The 23,701-nt window shown below is 37.2% G+C and overlaps 1 protein-coding gene across 19 annotated transcripts in view; it reads right to left on the bottom strand.

The window, feature by feature from the left end:
• camk2d1 (calcium/calmodulin-dependent protein kinase (CaM kinase) II delta 1) overlaps window positions 1-23,701 on the bottom strand; it is an 82,853-nt gene that overhangs the window by 30,939 nt on the left and 28,213 nt on the right. For 10 of the 19 annotated variants that reach the window (XR_013820422.1, XR_013820423.1, XR_013820424.1 and 7 more), the window contains exons 4-9: window positions 20,980-21,034; window positions 19,118-19,183; window positions 9,217-9,289; window positions 3,881-3,983; window positions 3,014-3,097; window positions 146-240 (exon numbers count right to left, since the gene is read on the bottom strand). Coding sequence is in view for 14 of the 19 variants with exons in the window: in XM_079865013.1 (XP_079721139.1) it covers window positions 146-240; window positions 3,014-3,097; window positions 3,881-3,983; window positions 9,217-9,289; window positions 19,118-19,183; window positions 20,980-21,034 (476 nt within the window). In the remaining 5 variants the exon portion in view is untranslated. Of the gene's footprint in view, window positions 1-145; window positions 241-3,013; window positions 3,098-3,880; window positions 3,984-9,216; window positions 9,290-15,325; window positions 15,399-19,117; window positions 19,184-20,979; window positions 21,035-23,701 lie in introns of all 19 variants that reach the window. The other 9 variants (XR_013820420.1, XR_013820421.1, XM_079865020.1 and 6 more) reach the window with 1 other exon arrangement.

The raw sequence follows: 23,701 nt of genomic DNA, 5'->3' as shown, positions 1-23,701 counted from the left end.
ATGCAGCGCTTCTTCCCGATCTGATGGAAAAGTATGATTTGCCTCAATCATCCAGATGTAAGATCTGCAGTCTTTCTCTTTATTAACTGTCTGAGTGTATAGCTAGTGTTATGATCAGATATAAGTTATGGGTCAGGACTCTTACATCATACGCGCCGGCTTTAATCTGCTGATAGAGTCGATGTTGGTCCTCGTCCCAGAAAGGAGGATAACCCACCAGGAGGATGTAGAGGATCACACCTATCAAACAAACATGTATGAAGTATATGATATTAATATATAATATACACACAAGTTATTATATTTTACACTGTGGTCTGTCTGAATACTCGATTCTGATTGGCTGGAAGACAACTGGGGTGCAGAAATCATCAAAAGTGTATAAACCATCATGATTATGGATATTAACAGACATATTTTGTACATTTAATGCGGCCGTGTTTTTACCAGTGTGATTTTTTAACTGGGCTTTAAAACAAAAGTGAGGTCGGCCAGCGATTTAAAGCTCAATAACACAACTGATTGCTCATCAAATGACAGACGTTCAATGGTTTTGCAATTCCAGCAAGTGTAGAAAACATAATTTGCAAACTGGTTCCTCATGATTTCATTCACTCTCTTCTGGATTTCATTTCACAGTTTATTAGACGCTCACTGCAACGGCAAGCTTTACATTTGATGAAAAGGCTTTTATTTAGATTGTATAAAACGTGTGTACCATTTCTATCAAACTGCAACTCTTCGTTCATAATTAAACATTTAACTCTCTGGTGTTCTTCGAGTGGTGATCAAACATGTTTGATAATGTTTTTTATATGATATTTTCTATTTTTAGGGGATTTTATGGTACTAAATTATATTTTGCAGTAGTTATTCACTTTTTGAGCATAGACCTGGAAATGAAATGTTTTGGACACAGACTGAAGTGTGCTCTCTTTTTAAAGACGACATTTGGCAGATTATTGCTGAAGGGAAAAAAGTTTTTGGAAAAAAGTGAACTTAAAAAAAGTTACTGTATAGAATTGTACGTTTATTGTTATAAAAATGCACAAAAAAAAAAAAATTGACACTTTTTTAATGAAATATATATCATTTTCCAATCATGTTTTAATCTAAAACTGCGCTAAAAATCAAAGCCATAAATCTAAACAAGTTGTGTTATAAATTTGAGGTTGATATCTCAAGAAATGAGCTTTCAGTGTGATTTTGTTTGGGCGCAGTACCAGACGCTTCCACTAGAGGAAATTTGTTTCCGTTAATTTCTCATTTTTGACTGAGAGAAGCACAAGCCATGATTTGTGTGTGTGTGTGTGTATGTGTATGTGTGTGTGTGTGTGTTCACATAGCAAGTGCCAAAACCTTTATCAAGTTTCGCACGATGAAGTAAAAAAAAAAAAAAAAAAAAAAAACCTTAAATGTTTTGTCCGAAGAGCACCAGAGGGATAAGCATGCTAACGTATAATGCACTTAATGAACATGCAAGTATATGTATTAGGCTTTTTTCCAGCCAGTTCAGTTATAATTATACAGCAAAAAAAAAAAAAAGTGCAACTACATGTACAGGTGCTGGTCATAAAATTAGAATATCATCAAAAAGTTGATTTATTTCAAGAATTCAACTTAGCAGGAGAAACTAATATATAGACTCGACTCATTACATGCAAAGTGAGATATCTCAAGCCTTTATTTGTTATAATTTTGATGATTATGGCTTAAAGCAGGGTTCACCAATCTCGGTCCTGGAGGGCCGCTGTCCTGCAGAGTTTAGCTCCAACCAGCTCCAACACACCTGTTTGAAAGTTTCTAGTATGCCTAATGAGACCTTGATTAGCTGGTTCAGGTGTGTTTAATTGGGGTTGGAGCTAAACTCTGCAGGACAGTGGCCCTCCAGGACCGAGATTGGTGAACCCTGGCTTAAAGCATATGAAACCCACAAAATCAAAATCCCAGAAAATTAGAATATTACATGAAATCACACAGTAATTACACAGTAATCCCATGGTCATTGAACCAGGTTTTGGTTCTTTTGGCAGTGTGGGCCGGTGCAAATCCTGCTGGAAAATGAAGTCAGCATCTCCATAAAGCTTGTCTGCTGAAGGAAGCATGAAGTGCTCTGGAAATGTCCTGGTAGACGGCTGCGTTGACTCTGGATTTAATAAAGCACAGTGGACCAAAGTCCTCTTTTCTGATGAGAGCAAATGTTGCATCTCATTTGGAAACCAAGGTCCCAGAGTCTGGAGGAAGAATGGAGAGGCACACAATCCAAGATGCTTGAAGTCCAGTGTGAAGTTTCCACAGTCTGTGTTGGTTTGGGGAGCCATGTCATCGGCTGGTGTTGGTCCACTGTGCTGTCCACTCAACGCAGCCGTCTACCAGGACATGTCCAGAGCACTTCATGCTTCCTTCAGCAGACAAGCTTTATGGAGATGCTGACTTCATTTTCCAGCAGGATTTGCACCGGCCCACACTGCCAAAATAACCAAAACCTGGTTCAATGACCATGGTATCACTGTGTAATTATTGTGTGATTTCATGTAATATTCAAATTTTCTGAGATTTTGATTTTGTGGTTTTCATAAGCTGTAAGCCATAATCATCAAAATTATAACAAATAAAGGCGTGAAATATCTCACTTTACATGTAATGAGTCTATATAATATATTAGTTTCACCTGTTAAGTTGAATTCTTGAAATACATCAACTTTTTGATGATATTCTAATTGTATGACCAGCACCTGTACAAGGCTAAGAATCTGTTATGCAAAGAATGTTGAGAAGTTATGTACAGATATACAACTTATAAGTATTCATTACTTCAATGAGCTCATTGTTTCCGCCTTAAATTATTAAATTGTTTAAATTAACACATCTTTAGCTAACTGTGATTTTGTAATGTGATTTTTGACTGTAATGTGGACTCATGCATTTTCTGTAAAGCTGCTTTGAAATGATGTGTATTGTGAAAAGCACTTTACAAATAAACGTGAATTGAATTGAAGTTAAATCTACCCACCGCATGCCCACATGTCCACCGGTTTGCCGTACGGCTCCTTCCTCAGCACCTCAGGAGACAGATAGCCCGGTGTTCCAGCAAACCCTACCAGAAAAATTAATAATAATAATAGAACGACCCCATTTTAACTTAACTGAGTTCACTTTTTTTTTTCTTTAAACAGTCTACAAAATGAGCTCCCCCTGAATTATCCTAAGTACAATTTACTTAAGGCATTTTTGTCTTTGGATTGCAGCCTAATTCTAAAATATCTTCAGTCCCTGACGTCCCATCAAACACCAGAGGCAGAGAAGCCCATAATGAGAGAGAACTGGGGCTGAGAGCAAAAGCCCCAGAGATCAGCGCAATTAAAGGCGAACAAGATCAGGGTTTGTCCAAAAGTAAAACTAATTACACAACACCCGCGTACAACTTTCTGTGATTAAATCCATTTTAGACAAGAAGGAAAGAGGCAAACTCTCCTTAGATAAAGATGATCAATAATCCACTAAAAGGTGTGCGATTGATACAAGCCATTTTCTGTGCATCTTTCAATCATACATAATTTGAAAATAACAAAATCACTTTCCAAAGCGGGATGGACATGCACTACCATCAGCAAAGAAGAGTTATGAAGCAACTTAGCTGTCAGTTTTGCATAAAGAAATAACATTTAATTGTCTCAGCATCTCAAGCATTTCCTGAAAAGAATGAGCATGTCGTGGTTTATTTGGAATATGCAGATTAGAGAAATATTAAAATAGAAGTGAACCATATTTTCAAGAGTAAAGTCTTAGCTACATGAATATTAATTGATAAGCATATGTTCTCGGATTATGTCATTGATCATGTTGACTTGTTAGCACAGTGCATTTGTTGAATACGAACCGAACCAGGCTTGCTGGTCTCCCTGCACCTCGATAGCCAGACCGAAATCAGCCAGTTTCACCGCGGCGCCCTTTAGTTTGCTGGCTAGCAGAAGATTCTCTGGCTTCGGGTGACAGACAAAACAAAAGTCACTGTTGTACATTGAGAGAACTCATGCAAATGATCTGTGGTATAGACAACAAATATCATCAATCATCTTCAATGAACTGATGTCTCATAAAGCAGTGGTTCTCAACTGGGTGCAATTCAAAGAAACAGTCGTCTTTAGTCTTCCTCACTCTCTCGGCTAAAATGTAATGTTTTACATCAGTTTTACATGTTTTACACCAGTAGGTGGCAGCAAAACATTGTTTTATTGAGCGAGTCATTGAATCATTCACAGGATTTGTTTAAAACGCTGATTTATTCAGGGACAAAGCTCTTTTTCGAGTGCAAGCGGAGGCCCTTTCTGTTTCGAGCGAAGCGCGTAAAACATAGCTAAGGCCGCTACTGCGTGGGACATTTTTAGGAATTCAAAGCAAGAGAATTGGTTAACACACACACACACAAGGTCCCACTTTATGTAGGAATATCACTGATAAATGAACAGTATAAGATCAGGCTATTAAATGGCAGCCCCAATTTAGTTTTTCAAAATTCAATAAAGTTAGCAACAGTCATCACAAATATAGATCGGGGTTACTAACATGAACTGCTAATGAAACATATGGACACTGATGAACATAACTTCTGCATGCAAAACCTTCCCAGCTAACACACGTAATTCATTGTTCGTTTTTGGTAATTTCATGTTTTGCTACGATGTTGCATGCTTGCAATTTCATTTGCACTTTATATATATAGAGGATTATATACAGCACTTGAAGTGTGAGCACCGAGAGAACATTATAACGTGTAACAGGAAAGTTTGTTTTTCTGAGGTCAGAGACTTTTTATTTCGAAAGTAACGGTAGAAAATTTACACTGACATTCATCATTTCATCTGACCGCATCTCCTTAATGAGGACAGCGTGTTTTTCTCTGACAGAAATCAACAGCTTTCATGCACGTCTTTCAAAATAAAAGTCTTGCACCAGAAAAGACATTTGCTGCTGTTGTTTCTTTGACTGCACTCTCCGCGACCCACCAGTTGAGGAACACTGTCATGGAAGACTTGGGTCATATATGAATGTACCATATATGAATACTTCTTTTTTCTATATATTTTCAAAATTGATTTCAAATTATTTTTCATGGATTTTAACGAAGGAGGGATTTCTGTGCTTGGACAATCTCTGATACAACATATTTTTGAAGCAAGTCTTCCAACAAAAGTCTCTAGGGTTACGCAGAACTTCAGGAAGAGCCCTGAGAATAGACGTACACGACTGAGCAACGACAGCTAACACGTCACATTTAAAATGTAGAATTATGTTGTAGCCGTAATGGAACGGTTACATTCAAATCCAGCAAAAACAAATGGTGTTTGTTTCATTAGAAGGTTCTGAAAAACAATTTTTTTTATGTTTGTGCATGTGATTTTTTGTTATGTTTTTCACAAATGTATGCATGTGAATGCATGAATGTCTTTGCAAAAATAATTATTTGTAAAAAAGGTCAGTAGCAAACTCTGCATAACCCTTTAAGACTGGAGTAAATAATGATTCAACTCGCACACAAGTCATGAAAATGCATGATTTTTGTTATATAATTAACTAAGCACAAACCCGAGCACTTCAAACATACATATACTGAAAACTTTCAGACAACCCCTTTCATATGAGCCTTGTTCATGAATGTATACATTCATAATTACTGATATACACCTATTATTTATGGTAATGGTATACAAAAATAATAATCAACAAATAGCTTCTCACAGTAGTGGATGTTTCACTTTTTTAGCTTAGAATTGATTATGTCATCATTCATTCGAAGGGACTCTTATGTCAGGGGAGTCTAGAAAGAGCAGTCAACCCATTATAACACAATACCTGAGGACACAAGGCTAGTTTGTCAGGTTCAGTTAGTTGCAGTTAGTTAGATCAAGGTGCTAACATGCTAGGGAGAGTCATGCAGTCATTGCTTTATCAACACAAACTTTAATATTACAGTGGGCAATCAGAATCCAATCGGATATGCAAATAATCTAATTTGGACTGACAGTGTGAATAACCGTAACCCAGCCTTATACCGGCCCAAGTCAAAAGAGCCCGACCTTAAATTTTAACTCGAAGAGTTGCGAGTTTTAAAATGGCGGTGCTCAAGATCTCAAAAAACATTCTCCAGAAACTTGTAGTCTCTGCTCCTGATTCGGAAAGCCAATGCTTTACTACAATATATTTGTCATTTTGCATGTCACATCCACGATCAACTTCATAATGAGCAAGTGCATTTTATGTTAAACAAACGACACTATAGTTCCCTTTCAGTCAGGCATGACTGTCGTAAGGGGATCTCGCCTGAGAGTCCAATCACCTTCGAGTGTAAACTTAACAAGCCAGTGCACATTGGCGTTTGCAGCGATTGACCTGGAAGATCCGTACTTTCATGTCTCGATTCTCCCTCGACACAGACCGTTCCTTCTCTTTGATTTCAAGAATAGTGTAGAGCCAGTGACCTCCCATGTACTCGCCCCATGTGGCTAGTAAACACCGGAGATCCGATGTCTCACTTTCTGCGCCATTCCCCACGTTCTGTAACAAATCCTTCCCTCGCGGGTTAAAATAATTTTAATGCAATTTTTTGGTCCAGAAAGCCTATTTTATTTCATTTTTAAAATAATTTTAATGCAATTTTTTGGAATTTTATTTTTAATTTACCTTTAAATGACTAGATTTGATCAATAAATAAATAGTAATTTAGTAATTTAAGCACATTCCTCACATTCCTTCAACTTAAATTCAAAATAACTCACAATTTTATGCATAAACCTTTTAATTCAGCTCAAAATATCTTCCATTGGGTGTCTTTGCCGACCTCTTGTGAAAAAAAATAAAATAAAAATAATAATAATAATAATAGAATTTTGAGCATTTTTAGGTTTTTGTATGCATGTGTACAAGGACTTCAATGGAAATAAGTTAATGCAACTTTATTGTGTTATCCTTGACAAATAAATTGTGCTACTTTAATTGTTACTGTATTACTACTTTTTATGTCAAATAAACTCAACTCAACTACTGAAGAATTCCTCGCATGCCATTAATTCCTAAGGGGGTCAAATTGACCCGCGAGGGAAGGATCTGTTACTTTTTTTAAATTTCAACCACAAATCTCCACGAAACCATTACATTTATTTATTTATTTTTTGTATTCGTGGCTCAAGTGCGACAAAAATAATGGGGTCTTAGACGCCTCTGATGAACACTTAATTTTAAAAAAAAAAATTAAAAAAACAATTCCGGGTCAAAATGACCCGAGAGAAGGATGAATGGTGAAACACTACCACTTGGGAGTGGCCTGGACGTCGTCATCACAGTGTCTTTCTAGTTTTAGCAAAGTAGAAACTAGTCTTTACTTGGCACACACACCACAGCCAAGCTACACGAGTTTACTCCATTTCAGCATCAAATACCCAAGGCAAGGGAGGGAACATTAGAACTGCGGAAGCTAATTACAGGGGTGTCGAGATCATATAAAGAATAGCCGGATGTTGTCCTTTGTTGGAGAAGAGAGAGATAATGACGAATAGAGTAGATTAGAGAGCAGATCTATGATTCCCCTGAGGATAATTTGAACAGCAGAATCTGGTAGTACATTATTACAAGCGCTCTTTTGTTGCCCTACATATTAGCGTAATAAAACCTTCCCCATTTCAAACCCTAAGGTCTGCCCTAAATGACAAATAGTTTGTCCTCATAATTGTACAACATTGCTTTTTGTATATGGCTGTTACACAATCTTTTTGATTGCTCTAAAAATCAATCAAATTAATTTCTGAGAGCAAACCACCAACATTCTTCAAATTGTTGGACAAGCCATAACGGTATAAGACAGACCTTCTTTTGCTAATAAGTGGCATTCCTTAAGAAATGAGGAAGGAAAGCATATCACATCCACAACTGTATTCCATTTGATTTTGCTGGTAAGGATAAAAACTCTGATTAGGATATAATGTATTTCTTGCTGCGTTGTCATGTTAAGCCTATTCCAACAAATCTGCCAAAAATATTTTCTAAAAGGAATAGTTTACACTGCAAAAAATGCTTTTTGTACTTGATATTTTTGTCTTGTTTCCAGTCCAAATATCAACAAATTTACTAGTAAAGCTTTTTCTATACAAGTAAAATGACATAAGAAATTACATCTTGTTTTCTGAAAAAAATAAAACATAAAAATTAAGTAAGTTTTTGCTTAAAACAAGTTAAATTATCTGCCAATGGCCGGGGTGAGAAAAATAATCTTGTTTTCCATTAGAATTAAGATTATTTTTCTTGGTTTCCATTAGAATTAAGATTATTTTTCTTATTATCTTACTCTATTGGCTGATAATTCTGCTTGTTTTAAGCAAAAAACTCACTTAAATGTTTTTTGTTTCTTAGAAAATAAGATATAATTTCTTATGTCATTTTACTTCTCTATTAAATGCTTCATGATTTAATTATTTTTTATAATTGCACTGGAAACAAAACAAACATACTAAGTAAGAAAAGCATTTTTTTTGCAGTGTAGAAAACAAATTCACGACACACATGTTGTTCCAAACCCTTCCGTCGCTCTTACAACTCATTTGTGCTTGTTCATATTCAAATATCAGTCTTGTAATCTCAATGTGCCAATTTTGCCTATTTGTAGTGCAGATTAGAGCGTGCCAGTCTGTGGTCACTGTACAGTATGCTTTTGTTGTATAGAAAGAGATACTGTATAAACACTTTTTTGTTTAATATACAATATACATTACTGTTTTGTGCCTATAATGTCTTTGCTTTGCTTTTTTTGTTTTGTTTTTTGGTGCAAGTCCTAATGTATCAACATGGCAGCAGCCAATCACAGAGCAGAATCCAGGCCGATGCAAATTCAGATTACAAGAGGAGGGAAGACAATCCCCTGGTTGCACCTGGCTCATTTGATTGGCAAATTAGCAGCGACAAGAGCCTGTGCTGGCTTTTATCTGAAGATCGACAGAAAACACCATTCCCAACTAAACCTGCAGGCTTAATTTTTAGTGTTTTGTCATTAATGGTGCAAAAAATATATAACATTGATCACTTGATTCTCAGACTTTATATAAGCACTTCAATAATCTTTATATAATCTAATCAGCCATTTTGTAGGCCTTATTCAAGGCCTTGAATCAGTACAAGAGGTCAAAGAAGAAGGCCTTGGTGTTTAGGACCCTCAGCATCTCTACTCACCTTCAGGTCCCGATGGACCACTCCCATCTGGTGGCAGTGGAGAACAGCCTCAAGGATCTGCTGAATGCAATGACTGCATGCAAACACCAGGGGGAGTGGGTTAGTGACAAGCACACACTCACTATCTGTGCACAGCATTGAGAGCAAGGGAGCAGGGCCTTGGAGGTGATGAATACAACTGAAAAGGGCTTCACATTACTTAAAGTTTTAGTGTTGCATTTCAGATGATTATGCAGTAGGGCTGGGTGGAAGCACACATCCATCTCTACTAATGAGTTCACTCTAAAAAATCTTGGGCTATTTTTTCTACCCAATTCCTGGGTTGAGCCTTTTGGGTAATTTTTTGGGTTATTTTTTTCAGTGTTTGGATAGTTTTTGTGTTACCCAGATCTTGGTATTGGTCTACACTGACACAGATGTGTGTTCAGATTATAATGACTGACGCTGTCTACACTGATACAGATGTGTGTTCAGATTATAATGACTGACTCTGTCTACACTGATACAGATGTGTGTGCAGATTATAATGACTGACACTGTCTACACTGATACAGATGTGTGTTCAGATTATAATGACTGACACTGTCTACACTGATACAGATGTGTGTTCAGATTATAATGACTGACACTGATACACTGATACAGATGTGTGTTCAGATTATAATGACTGACGCTGTCTACACTGATACAGATGTGTGTTCAGATTATAATGACTGACACTGTCTACACTGATACAGATGTGTGTTCAGATTATAATGACTGACGCTGTCTACACTGATACAGATGTGTGTTCAGATTATAATGACTAACACTGTCTACACTGATACAGATGTGTGTTCAGATTATAATGACTGATGCTGTCTACACTGATACAGATGTGTGTTCAGATTATAATGACTGACACTGTCTACACTGATACAGATGTGTGTTCAGATTATAATGACTGACGCTGTCTACACTGATACAGATGTGTGTTCAGATTATAATGACTGACACTGTCTACACTGATACAGATGTGTGTTCAGATTATAATGACTGACACTGTCTACACTGATACAGATGTGTGTTCAGATTATAATGACTGACACTGATACACTGATACAGATGTGTGTTCAGATTATAATGACTGACGCTGTCTACACTGATACAGATGTGTGTTCAGATTATAATGACTGACACTGTCTACACTGATACAGATGTGTGTTCAGATTATAATGACTGACGCTGTCTACACTGATACAGATGTGTGTTCAGATTATAATGACTAACACTGTCTACACTGATACAGATGTGTGTTCAGATTATAATGACTGATGCTGTCTACACTGATACAGATGCATGTTCAGATTATAATGACTGACACTGTCTACACTGATACAGATGTGTGTTCAGATTATAATGACTGACGCTGTCTACACTGATACAGATGTGTGTTCAGATTATAATGACTGACACTGTCTACACTGATACAGATGTGTGTTCAGATTATAATGACTGACGCTGTCTACACTGATACAGATGTGTGTTCAGATTATAATGACTGACACTGTCTACACTGATACAGATGTGTGTTCAGATTATAATGACTGACGCTGTCTACACTGATACAGATGTGTGTTCAGATTATAATGACTAACACTGTCTACACTGATACAGATGTGTGTTCAGATTATAATGACTGACGCTGTCTACACTGATACAGATGCATGTTCAGATTATAATGACTGACACTGTCTACACTGATACAGATGTGTGTTCAGATTATAATGACTGACGCTGTCTACACTGATACAGATGTGTGTTCAGATTATAATGACTGACACTGTCTACACTGATACAGATGTGTGTTCAGATTATAATGACTGACACTGTCTACACTGATACAGATGTGTGTTCAGATTATAATGACTGACACTGTCTACACTGATACAGATGTGTGTTCAGATTATAATGACTGACGCTGTCTACACTGATACAGATGTGTGTTCAGATTATAATGACTGACACTGATACACTGATACAGATGTGTGTTCAGATTATAATGACTGACACTGTCTACACTGATACAGATGTGTGTTCAGATTATAATGACTGACACTGATACACTGATACAGATGTGTTCAGATTATAATGACTGATGTTGTCTACACTGATACAGATGTGTGTTCAGATTATAATGACTGACAATGTCTACACTGATACAGATGTGTTTTCAGATTATAATGACTGATGTTGTCTACACTGATACAGATGTGTGTTCAGATTATAATGACTGACACTGTCTACACTGATACAGATGTGTGTTCAGATTATAATGACTGACACTGTCTACACTGATACAGATGTGTGTTCAGATTATATTGACTGACTCTGTCTACACTGATACAGATGTGTGTTCAGATTATAATGACTGACACACTGATACAGATGTGTGTTCAGATTATAATGACTGACGCTGTCTACACTGATACAGATGTGTGTTCAGATTATAATGACTGATGCTGTCTACACTGATACAGATGTGTGTTCAGATTATAATGACTGACGCTGTCTACACTGATACAGATGTGTGTTCAGATTATAATGACTGACTCTTGTCTACACTGATACAGATGTGTGTTCAGATTATAATGACTGACACTGATACACTGATACAGATGTGTGTTCAGATTATAATGACTGACACTGTCTACACTGATACAGATGTGTGTTCAGATTATAATGACTGACGCTGTCTACACTGATACAGATGTGTGTTCAGATTATAATGACTGACTCTTGTCTACACTGATACAGATGTGTGTTCAGATTATAATGACTGACACTGATACAGATGTGTGTTCAGATTATAATGACTGACACTGTCTACACTGATACAGATGTGTGTTCAGATTATAATGACTGACACTGATACACTGATACAGATGTGTGTTCAGATTATATTGACTGACTCTGTCTACACTGATACAGATGTGTGTTCAGATTATGACTGACGCTGTCTACACTGATACAGATGTGTGTTCAGATTATAATGACTGACTCTGTCTACACTGATACAGATGTGTGTTCAGATTATAATGACTGACTCTGTCTACACTGATACAGATGTGTGTTCAGATTATAATGACTGACGCTGTCTACACTGATACAGATGTGTGTTCAGATTATATTGACTGACTCTGTCTACACTGATACAGATGTGTGTTCAGATTATATTGACTGACGCTGTCTACACTGATACAGATGTGTGTTCAGATTATAATGACTGACGCTGTCTACACTGATACAGATGTGTGTTCAGATTATAATGGCTGACGCTGTCTACACTGATACAGATGTGTGTTCAGATTATAATGACTGATGCTGTCTACACTGATACAGATGTGTGTTCAGATTATAATGACTGACACTGATACACTGATACAGATGTGTGTTCAGATTATATTGACTGACACTGTCTACACTGATACAGATGTGTGTTCAGATTATATTGACTGACTGTCTACACTGATACAGATGTGTGTTCAGATTATAATGACTGACGCTGTCTACACTGATACAGATGTGTGTTCAGATTATAATGACTGACTCTTGTCTACACTGATACAGATGTGTGTTCAGATTATAATGACTGACGCTGATACACTGATACAGATGTGTGTTCAGATTATAATGACTGATGCTGTCTACACTGATACAGATGTGTGTTCAGATTATAATGACTGACACTGATACACTGATACAGATGTGTGTTCAGATTATAATGACTGATGCTGTCTACACTGATACAGATGTGTGTTCAGATTATAATGACTGACACTGATACACTGATACAGATGTGTGTTCAGATTATAATGACTGACGCTGTCTACACTGATACAGCTGTGTGTTCAGATTATAATGACTGATGCTGTCTACACTGATACAGATGTGTGTTCAGATTATATTGACTGACGCTGTCTACACTGATACAGATGTGTTTTCAGATTATAATGACTGACTCTGTCTACACTGATACAGATGTGTGTTCAGATTATAATGACTGACGCTGTCTACACTGATACAGATGTGTGTTCAGATTATAATGACTGACGCTGTCTACATTGATACAGCTGTGTGTTCAGATTATAATGACTGATGCTGTCTACACTGATACAGATGTGTGTTCAGATTATATTGACTGACGCTGTCTACACTGATACAGATGTGTGTTCAGATTATAATGACTGACTCTGTCTACACTGATACAGATGTGTGTTCAGATTATAATGACTGATGCTGTCTACACTGATACAGATGTGTGTTCAGATTATAATGACTGACGCTGTCTACACTGATACAGATGTGTGTTCAGATTATAATGACTGACGCTGTCTACACTGATACAGATGTGTGTTCAGATTATAATGACTGATGCTGTCTACACTGATACAGATGTGTGTTCAGATTATATTGACTGACGCTGTCTACACTGATACAGATGTGTGTTCAGATTATAATGACTGACGCTGTCTACACTGATACAGATGTGTGTTCAGATTATATTGACTGACGCTGTCTACACTGATACAGATGTGTGTTCAGATTATATTGACTGACGCTGTCTACACTGATACAGATGTGTGTTCAGATTATAATGACTGACTCTTGTCTACACTGATACAGATGTGTGTTCAGATTATAATGACTGACACTGTCTACACTGATACAGATGTGTGTTCAGATTATAATGACTGACGCTGTCTACACTGATACAGATGTGTGTTCAGATTATATTGACTGACACTGTCTACACTGATACAGATGTGTGTTCAGATTATAATGACTGACTCTTGTCTACACTGATACAGATGTGTGTTCAGATTATATTGACTGACGCTGTCTACACTGATACAGATGTGTGTTCAGATTATAATGACTGACTCTTGTCTACACTGATACAGATGTGTGTTCAGATTATAATGACTGACACTGATACACTGATACAGATGTGTGTTCAGATTATAATGACTGACACTGTCTACACTGATACAGATGTGTGTTCAGATTATAATGACTGATGCTGTCTACACTGATACAGATGTGTGTTCAGATTATAATGACTGACGCTGTCTACACTGATACAGATGTGTGTTCAGATTATAATGACTGACGCTGTCTACACTGATACAGATGTGTGTTCAGATTATAATGACTGACACTGTCTACACTGATACAGATGTGTGTTCAGATTATAATGACTGACGCTGTCTACACTGATACAGATGTGTGTTCAGATTATAATGACTGACACTGTCTACACTGATACAGATGTGTGTTCAGATTATATTGACTGACGCTGTCTGCACTGATACAGATGTGTGTTCAGATTATAATGACTGACACTGTCTACACTGATACAGATGTGTGTTCAGATTATAATGACTGACGCTGTCTACACTGATACAGATGTGTGTTCAGATTATAATGACTGACGCTGTCTACACTGATACAGATGTGTGTTCAGATTATAATGACTGACGCTGTCTACACTGATACAGATGTGTGTTCAGATTATAATGACTGACGCTGTCTACACTGATACAGATGTGTGTTCAGATTATAATGGCTGTTTACACTATTAGGCACATTATTTCCCAGCACTACTGTAGAGTTATAAAACATTTGTTTGTGAACGTTATCAAATATAGTTATATATCTATCTATTGCGCATCTACTGTCATCATTACCTCTCGTCTTGCTCCCCAAAATCTCAATCCAGAAGTGGTGTTTGCTTAGGCGACTGTGAGCTTGACCCACTAAATCATTGACTTATGGGTTCTGATGCCCGTTTTGCATTTCAATCAAAAAGGGCACAGTCTCCATCAACACACACAAACAAAAAAGACAATCCTACAGAGTCAAACGCACAGTCCCCGATTAGGTGCTACATGCACAAATTTCTATCTCTGAGGTCATTATTTGTGTTTTTACCCCTCAGCCCACCGCAACACACGTTTCTCAGTGTGTAGCTGTGTTTCGAGGGATCAGGGGTGAGTAGAGGAGGCGTCCACAATGGGAACCAGCGGTTTATTGTTTGTTCAAACAGGTTTGAGCCTGTCATACTAACCTTCAAGTCTCGATGTACAATGCCATTTAAGTGACAATGATTAACACTCTCTAGAATCTGCTGTATGCAATGACTGTGAGAGAGAGACACAGCGAGGAAGCCAAAGAAGAGAGATTGAACAGTTCAGCAAGCACAGTCAGAAAATAATGCAGCTGACAAACAAACAGTGAAAACAGAGAGCGAGTTTAGCTGGGACAGGAACATACTGTACTCCAGTCTGTAGAAAATATTATGATATTTGCTATAAAACTGGTACATTTGATACAAAGTCGCATTTGCAACAATATTACACCCAGAAATGAAAATCACCCTCATGTCACTGGAATCCCTATTGACTTTCTTTTCTTTCATTCTGTCTTTCTTCAGTGGAACGAAGGTGAAATTTGAGCCGATCGCTCTTTTACATTACTATGAGGACTTTAAAAGCATCACAAAAGAAGTCAATAAAACTTCTGCATTATATTCCTATACTTCTGAAGCCTTTTGATAGGTTTATGTGGCGAACAGCCTGGAATTGTTGATCATCTAGATTTAAACAGTAAGTTGAACTGAACCAGTATAGCATTTCCCAAAAGCAATGAAAACCCAAGATCGCATTGGCACCAATGGTCTCAACGATTGATTTATGCTTACGATGCATTTGTAAAAGCAGACTAGATCCGCTTTTAGCGGTCCAAATATCTCAAAAGATTAGATATTCCAAATATCTACAGAGTCTTAAATCAAGAAGCATTTACTAGATAAGTAAAATGACATAAGAAATTATATCTTGTTTTCTAGAAGAAAAAAAACCCAAATTAATTGAGTTTTTGCAAAATTATCTGCCAATGGGACAAAATGACAAAAATATATCTCATGTTTGCCCAATTAAAACCACTTAGATGTTACACAGTGCTTCTGGGAAACTGTTCTGTGGGCAGTTGAGAAAAAAGTTTAACGTTTGACAAAAATGTACAACATTTTGTTACAAAAGTGTGTATAATTTCAGAATACATAGAACATTGTTGTCTGACATTTATTATGCTTTTATTGTCCATTTGTGTCCTTTTTAAATCTTGAATGCATCAGTCTCAGTTCGTTGTAATTGCACAGATACAAATGCAGAAAAAGTCTTTAAAATTTCTTATTTTTAAAAATAAGAGTCAAATGGGGCTGGAATGACAGAAGGGTGAGTAAATGATGACAGAATTTCCCTTTTTTGGGTGAACTATACTTTTCAAAGTAATATAAAAAATTACGACAGAAGCATACGAAAAGAAATGGTTAAACAACCCAAATTAAGATAACACCAACAATGAGCAGCATCAAAGACAAGAATTTGAATTTTAAGCACAAAAAAACCCCTACAGACAGACATTAAAAGTACAAATGCATTTGGGAGACAAACTTTAGATCATTTCTTCACACAGTTGAGTTTAAATGGTAGCAAACAGATAAATTCATGTATAACACATGGGGAAAATCGTGAAAAGACACGATTGCTCCCACAACTGGCTTAGAAGGAAGTCCGTTAAAGAAAAGAATCATATCATGCACACATTAACACTCATAATAAACTACGGTTCTTCTGTTTCGTGAATTACGAGATGCACTTGTATGTGTGGAATGTTCTGGCTTTTATACAAGTTACGCTCTACCACAGAAAATAATTTTTACTTGTTTAAATGAAATGCACTTACAATGAAAGTCTATTAGGCAAGATTTACTGATGAGGATCCATGTGCAGAGGATTTAAGAGTAACACAAACGTGAGTGAAGCGACGCGACAAAAGTGAATAAAATTCATTATAATCAGTGATGCTGTTTACACTGGATGCGTCGCAATTCTCGAGAGTAAACTGATGTCCCGTTCTATTTCTGCCGTACTTCCAGCGCTTGCGCTACTTCTGACACGAACAATAAATGGATTTGCAACGGTTCCCGGACAGCAACATAGTGTCGGCCCAGATCCGGCCCACATCTGGGCCGTGTGTATGAGATGTGGGATCTGGGCCGATACTATGTTGCTGTCTGGGTCTCTTTGTTGCGTCCAGTGTTGACACGGTGTGAGACAAAAACTCTGTCAGTAAACATGCAGGGGTCAAAACCATGAACAGCAAACAAGGGAACAAAAACAAGGGTCCAGAAAACAGTAAATCCAACCCAGAAAATAATGTTCAGAATTGCCAATGCAACGATAAACAAGACTTCAAAACGCTTTGTGAAGCTTCAAAAACTTTGTGAATCATTGGTTCTGAACCAGTGATTCGGAGCGAGTATCAAACTGCCAAAGTCACGTGATTACAGTAAACGAGGCTTAGTTACGTCATCACTGTTTCCAAATGTCAATGTTTCGCCACTAGGTGGCGATAATCTCTGTGAACCAATGAACCAGTGTCTAGTTATGATTTTTACCTGATCTCAGATCCATTTTATACATTTGTAAACATTTATTGACACATTTGTTTAATAAAAAGGAAGAGTTGCGGTTAAAAGTCTCCTATTGGTCTAACCAAACTCTCCATAAAACTAACAAATAAAGATAAAATAAAATGTATTTTAGAGACTCTTCATATTTAGTAGTATTATATGATTTGTTACTTGCATTTAATAGATGACCGCTTTAATGAAAAACTGCTTTTCAAAAGGTGTTTTTCTGCATGTTTTGACTGAGTTTTCGCTGCATTTACACTGTTCTGACCAGCAGGGGTCGCCAGCGTGTGACGGTTCCAGCGCTGCGAAACAATCAATTATTTTGCGAAACAATTGATTCAATTGATTCAAAGTTTCGAAAAGCTTTGTTTCTCTCATAACTAAGCAGCAGTGATGGGATTTAGGAGTGGAGGAAACCCGGAAGTTATTATTCTGATGACGGCTCCCTCGTTTGGTGGGAGGAGGGAATGACAGATGCAGAACCAGATATAACAGATACACTGTCTTGCTCCATAAACTTCCACTGTAAGTGCATTATTGTTTGAAATATTAAAAAAATACCATGAATATAGTTATTAATTGACAGCATACCACAGATGCGGTTTATACAGCTTCATAAAATATATAATACAACCCAGAAAGCAACATAGTGTCGGCCCAGATCCGGCCCACATCTGGTACACGTACAGTCAAACCAAAATTTATTCAGACACCTTCAACATTTCTCACATTACAGTTTATTCGCTATAGTTTAGAAAATGGTAATAAAACGCGACAAGAACTCAGAGTTGTCAAATCAGTTGATGTTTCACTGGTTTTGTCCATCCTTCTGTTAGAGACTTTTACAAATGAATTATGTTGCATATCTGTCAGATGTTAAATTTAACTACACAATTAGATAATACCAGTTTAGCTCAACCAATTACCAAGAAACGCTCAGTTTTGTTCAGTCTGTGTGTAAAAAGAGCATTAGCAAATAAAGAAAAAACACTTCAGCAAAACATGATCAGGCCAAAAGTCTGAATCATTTTGGTATTATTTCTGGTATAACATTGGAATTTTTTTTATTAATGTTACTGGTAGTCCACTGTATGAAGAATTTGTGGGTATAATATGTCATATTTTACTTTAATTTGCTCTCCTCACTTACATAAATGAACTATAGTGTGCTGCACACACTAGTCAAAAAATAAAAAAAATTATATCTGGTGTCTGAATAATCTTTGGTTTGACTGTAGATTCCACACAGCCCAGATGAGGGCCGGATCTGGGCTGACACTATGTTGTATTACTGTGTTGCTGAAATTACAAAGCTAACTCTGTTGTCGATTTAAATTCATGCATTCTTATAAGAGGTTTGCGTTGGACACGAGCACTAACCTGGCATCGGCCTCGCTGTAATACTCTCTGGCAACAATATCTTCAAACAGCTCTCCTCCTGTGACTCTGAAACAGGTCCGACATCAGACAGTCTCATTTCAGCAGCTTTAATTAACAGGAAGCTCTGCATGTGAGAAATCTACATTTGCACCTTGACATGACATTCTTAAGAGATTTAAAAAAGACATAAGCGAGCAGAGTGTGTGTGTCGACACTCAACACAAGTAACTTGTAAATACAGGCAAATTCCACTGGAAACCGAGCATCGCTGTGAAGGGCAGAGCACTTAAAGCAAGCACTGTGAAGGGCACTTTACACTGCATATAACATGTGTCACTGCCACTTTCTGTTGAATTTGAATGTTACTTCGACAACACAGCTGCAGAATGTATTATAGCAGTTGTAGCAATGATTTGGCAAATAGACTTGATTCAAATATTGCTTTTTGGTGTGTCTACTTCAAATGTATAAACATGTCATCAAAGATCACATGATCACGAAGAGTAAAACTACATCCTAAAAGCGACGACTGTATGTACACTTCGCTGGGGGATGGTACTTTCAGAAGAGGTTCAGAAGAGGTTCAGAAGAGATTCAGAAGAGATTCAGAAGAGATTCAGAAGAGATTCAGAAGAGATTTGGCCATTCACTTTTGTTTGGAACGGCCCTTTATGCAGCTTTCTTTGGAAGCTTGTTTCCTCCACAGAATAAAACCTTTTTAAAGACAATTGTAGCTTTTTATCTCACAATTGCGAGTTTACATCTCGCAATTCTGACGTTATTTCTCAGAATTGTGTGATATAAAGTCCGAATTGTGTGATATAAAGTCCGAATTGTGTGATATAAAGTCTGAATTGTGTGATATAAAGTCTGAATTGCGTGATATAAAGTCGCAACTGCGTTTTATAAAGTAAGAATTGTGAGAAATAAACTTGCAATTCTGACTTTTTTCTCGCAATTGCAACTTTATATCATGCAATTCTGATAAAAAGTCACAATCACCTTTTTTATTTTTCATTCTGTGGCGGAAACATGCTTCCATAGCTTTCCCTAACTATAGTGGCCACCAAAAAAAAAAAAAAGACCACAAAACCCTGAAAGCTGAATTACTGAGTCTGGTGAATCATCTTTGGACAAAGCCAACGGATGCCGTTAAAATGCCACAAAAATTCAAGATATTAGAGCAAAAAATGACTAATATTTATATCATATGAGATACGATTTATATCGTTTTATATCGATTTATATCGTTTAGCAATCTCACATGACCAAGAGTTTTCTTTTTTCTTGAATATCTGCATGATTGCAAATGTGATCCTGATTTTATACAACAGTTTTGTCTGTTTTTGCTCAATTTTGTTTTAAACGAAGCCACAGCAGAACTGTTGTGCGTCTCTGAGCGACACACAGTGGCGTTTCATTACTGAATGAATCAACAGTTTTAAATGAATTGAGTGAGTCATCGATTGAGTGACTCATTCATAAAAACGCCCAATTGCTTCGTTCCCGAATGAATCAGCCGTTTAAATGATGAATGATTCGATGACTCACTCATTAAGACAGAGGCTTGGTGGTTTTAGTTTCACATTTAGAGTATCATTTATTTCTATATTATTATTTCTAAAGCTACTTTTTGTGATGTATATTCAATGCTTTTCTCTTTAAATTATCTTTTGGGGGGGTCATTTCTCAGCCAAAACTGATCAATTAATCGATAAATTAATCAGCACATCATGAAATTAGTTTTTTTGCAGTTTATTTTGTGAGTGGAGGAGCTCTCGTTAACAGACACACTCGTTTAACAGGAGACCTGGAGACGTGACCTCATACAGACGGAGACACACACAGAAAAATTAACTCACAAATCAAAGACGAGGTAGTGAACACCCTCCTCTGATATACTGTCATGGAGCCTCACTGTGGAGAGAGAGAGAGAGAGAGAGAGAGAGAGAGAGAGAGAGAGGGAGAGAGGGAGAGAGGGAGAGAGAGAGAGGGGGGGGGGGACAGAGAGAGAAAAAGAGAGAGAGAGAGGGACACAGAGAGAGAGAGAGAGAGAGAGAGGGGGGGGGGGGACAGAGAGAGAAAAAGAGAGAGAGAGAGGGACACAGAGAGAGAGAGAGAGAGAGAGAGACGAGAGAGAGAGAGAGAGAGAGAGAGAGAGAGAGAGAGAGGGAGAGAGGGAGAGAGGGGAGAGAGAGAGAGGGGGGGGGGGACAGAGAGAGAAAAAGAGAGAGAGAGAGGGACACAGAGAGAGAGAGAGAGAGAGAGAGAGAGAGAGAGAGAGAGGGGGGGGGGGACAGAGAGAGAAAAAGAGAGAGAGAGAGGGACACAGAGAGAGAGAGAGAGAGAGAGAGAGAGAGAGAGAGAGAGAGAGAGAGAGAGAGAGAGAGAGAGAGAGAGAGAGAGAGAGAGAGAGAGAGAGAGAGAGATTGATTAGATTGTAATCGAGCAGCTCACAGTCATAATCGTTAGAATGAGATTTTCACAGACTTGTTTATTCCACAAATTGGAATTATTCCTGCTTCTGCTTCCTCTCATTGTCAAAGATGAATAAAGGGCAGATCCACTAAAGCTGAACTGTGTCATTTTTTCATCTATCCCATCTTAATAGACCTTATTCACAGCAGCGCCATCTTTGATTTATAGCGGGAATGAAAGCAAGGCTGTGCGGGATAGACGTACAGTACATCTCTTCATTCTGTTTATTAATTAAAGTCCCCCGTGGTGAAAATCCAGCTTTTAATGTGGTGTTTTTAATCTGCTTTAAGACAAAGCATGTGTAAGTTCATAAGTCGACAGCATTGCTGAGTATTTCCTCCTTAAAACTGCAGTGAACCAAAGACAGTCTCAAAAACACGCTTTGAAATCGCTGGTGTTTCTGACGTCACAAACTACCTTGTAACCAATCAGATCAACGTGTGATCGCCAACCAGTGGATCTCTGAGCTGAGGGAGTGAGTGGAGGCGGGGCTCATTTGCATATTCATAGAACCGCGCATACTTAATGAGGTGTAGAGTTACATTCAAGATATTGTAAGGAAAAAATGCTTAAATAAGTCATTTCGGTGATCAAAGATGAGTTTTAAAGGATAAAATTATTAACAACAGGGAGACTTTAATATTATGTTTATTGTGTTTTTAGATTCGAAACACTGATGTTTCTTGGAAAGATATTTTAGCAGTAAACACAAAAACTCCAGACAACATGAGCTGTGGAAAATAATAAGTGACTTTATACAGTTTTTTCTACAGTGGATGTCACTGAAAACACGGTACATCGATCCCTCAGCCTGAATAACGTCTGTATGCCATTCGATACCTGAGCCATATGAAAGTCGTCACAATGCATTCTGGATTGAATTATCAGTGAAGGACAGCTAAAATAACTGGATGCATGGGCTACATTAAACTGGGCAAAAACAGGCGTTTATTCAGTCGTTTAGTGGAAAGACAGATAGATGGATTAGTTAGAAAGAAAGATGGATTAGTTAGAAAGAAAGAAAGATTAGTTAGAAAGAAAGAAAGAAAGAAATATGGATTAGTTAAAAAGAAAGATAGATTAGTTAAAAGAAAGAAAGAAAGATAGATTAGTTAAAAAGAAAGAAAGATGGATTAGTTAGAAAGAAAGAAAGAAAGAAAGAAAGAAAGAAAAGACTAGATTAGTTAGAAAGAAAGAACGAAAGAAAGAAAGAAAGAAAGAACGAAAGAAAGAAAGAAAGAGAAAGAAAGAAAGAAAGAAAGAAAGAAAGAAAGAAAAAAAAGAAAGAAAAGAAAGAAAGAAAGAAAGAAAGAAAGAAAGAAAGAAGAAAGAAAGATGGATTAGTTAGAAAGAAAAAAGAACGATAGATTAGTTAGAAAGAAAGAAAGAAAGAAAGATGGATTAGTTAGAAAGAAAGAAAGAAAGACAGATTAACCAGCCTAAAAAACACTGCAAAAAAATGCTTTTCTTTCTAAGTATTTTAGTCTTGTTTCCAGTCCAAAATCTAAAAATTCTTAAAACAAGAATCATTTGCTAGATGAGTAAAATGACGTAAGATATTATGTCCTGTTTTCTGGGGGAATTAATCAAAATGAAGTGAGTTGATGCTTAAAACAAGCAAAATTATCAACCAATTGAGTAAGAAAAATAATGTTTTCCGTTTGAATTAAGATTATTTTTCTGACCCCATTGGCAAATAATTTTGCTTGTTATAAGCAAAAACTCACTTCATTTTTATTTATTTCCCCGGAAAACAAGACTAAATATCTAATGTCATTTTACTCCTTCAGTAAATCCATCTTGATTTAAGAAATGTTTGATATTCGGAAACGAGTAAGAACAGCATTAGTTGCAGTGCGAGTGCGTTAGAGCCTTGAGTACATCGGTCCTGAGAGGAGAAATCCTCTAATGAAACGGCCGAGATCATGACGGGATCTTGATGAACGAGGGAACGCCTGCTGCCATTTCTCAAAGGAATCGAAAGGCCTGACCTTCTGATTTATAAATATGGACGGATTACATGAGGAAAGAGAGACGGAGGAATCCCCTCTTCTGTCTTCTGTGATTCAGTGGTTTCTCAAACCCGTTGCCATAGCAACAGAGAGA

Source organism: Squalius cephalus (genome assembly GCF_949319135.1).
Source record: "Squalius cephalus genome assembly, chromosome: 3".
NCBI lineage: Eukaryota > Metazoa > Chordata > Actinopteri > Cypriniformes > Leuciscidae > Squalius > Squalius cephalus.
Note: the sequence above shows the minus strand (reverse complement) of the source record. Positions and strands in the feature narration are given on the sequence as shown.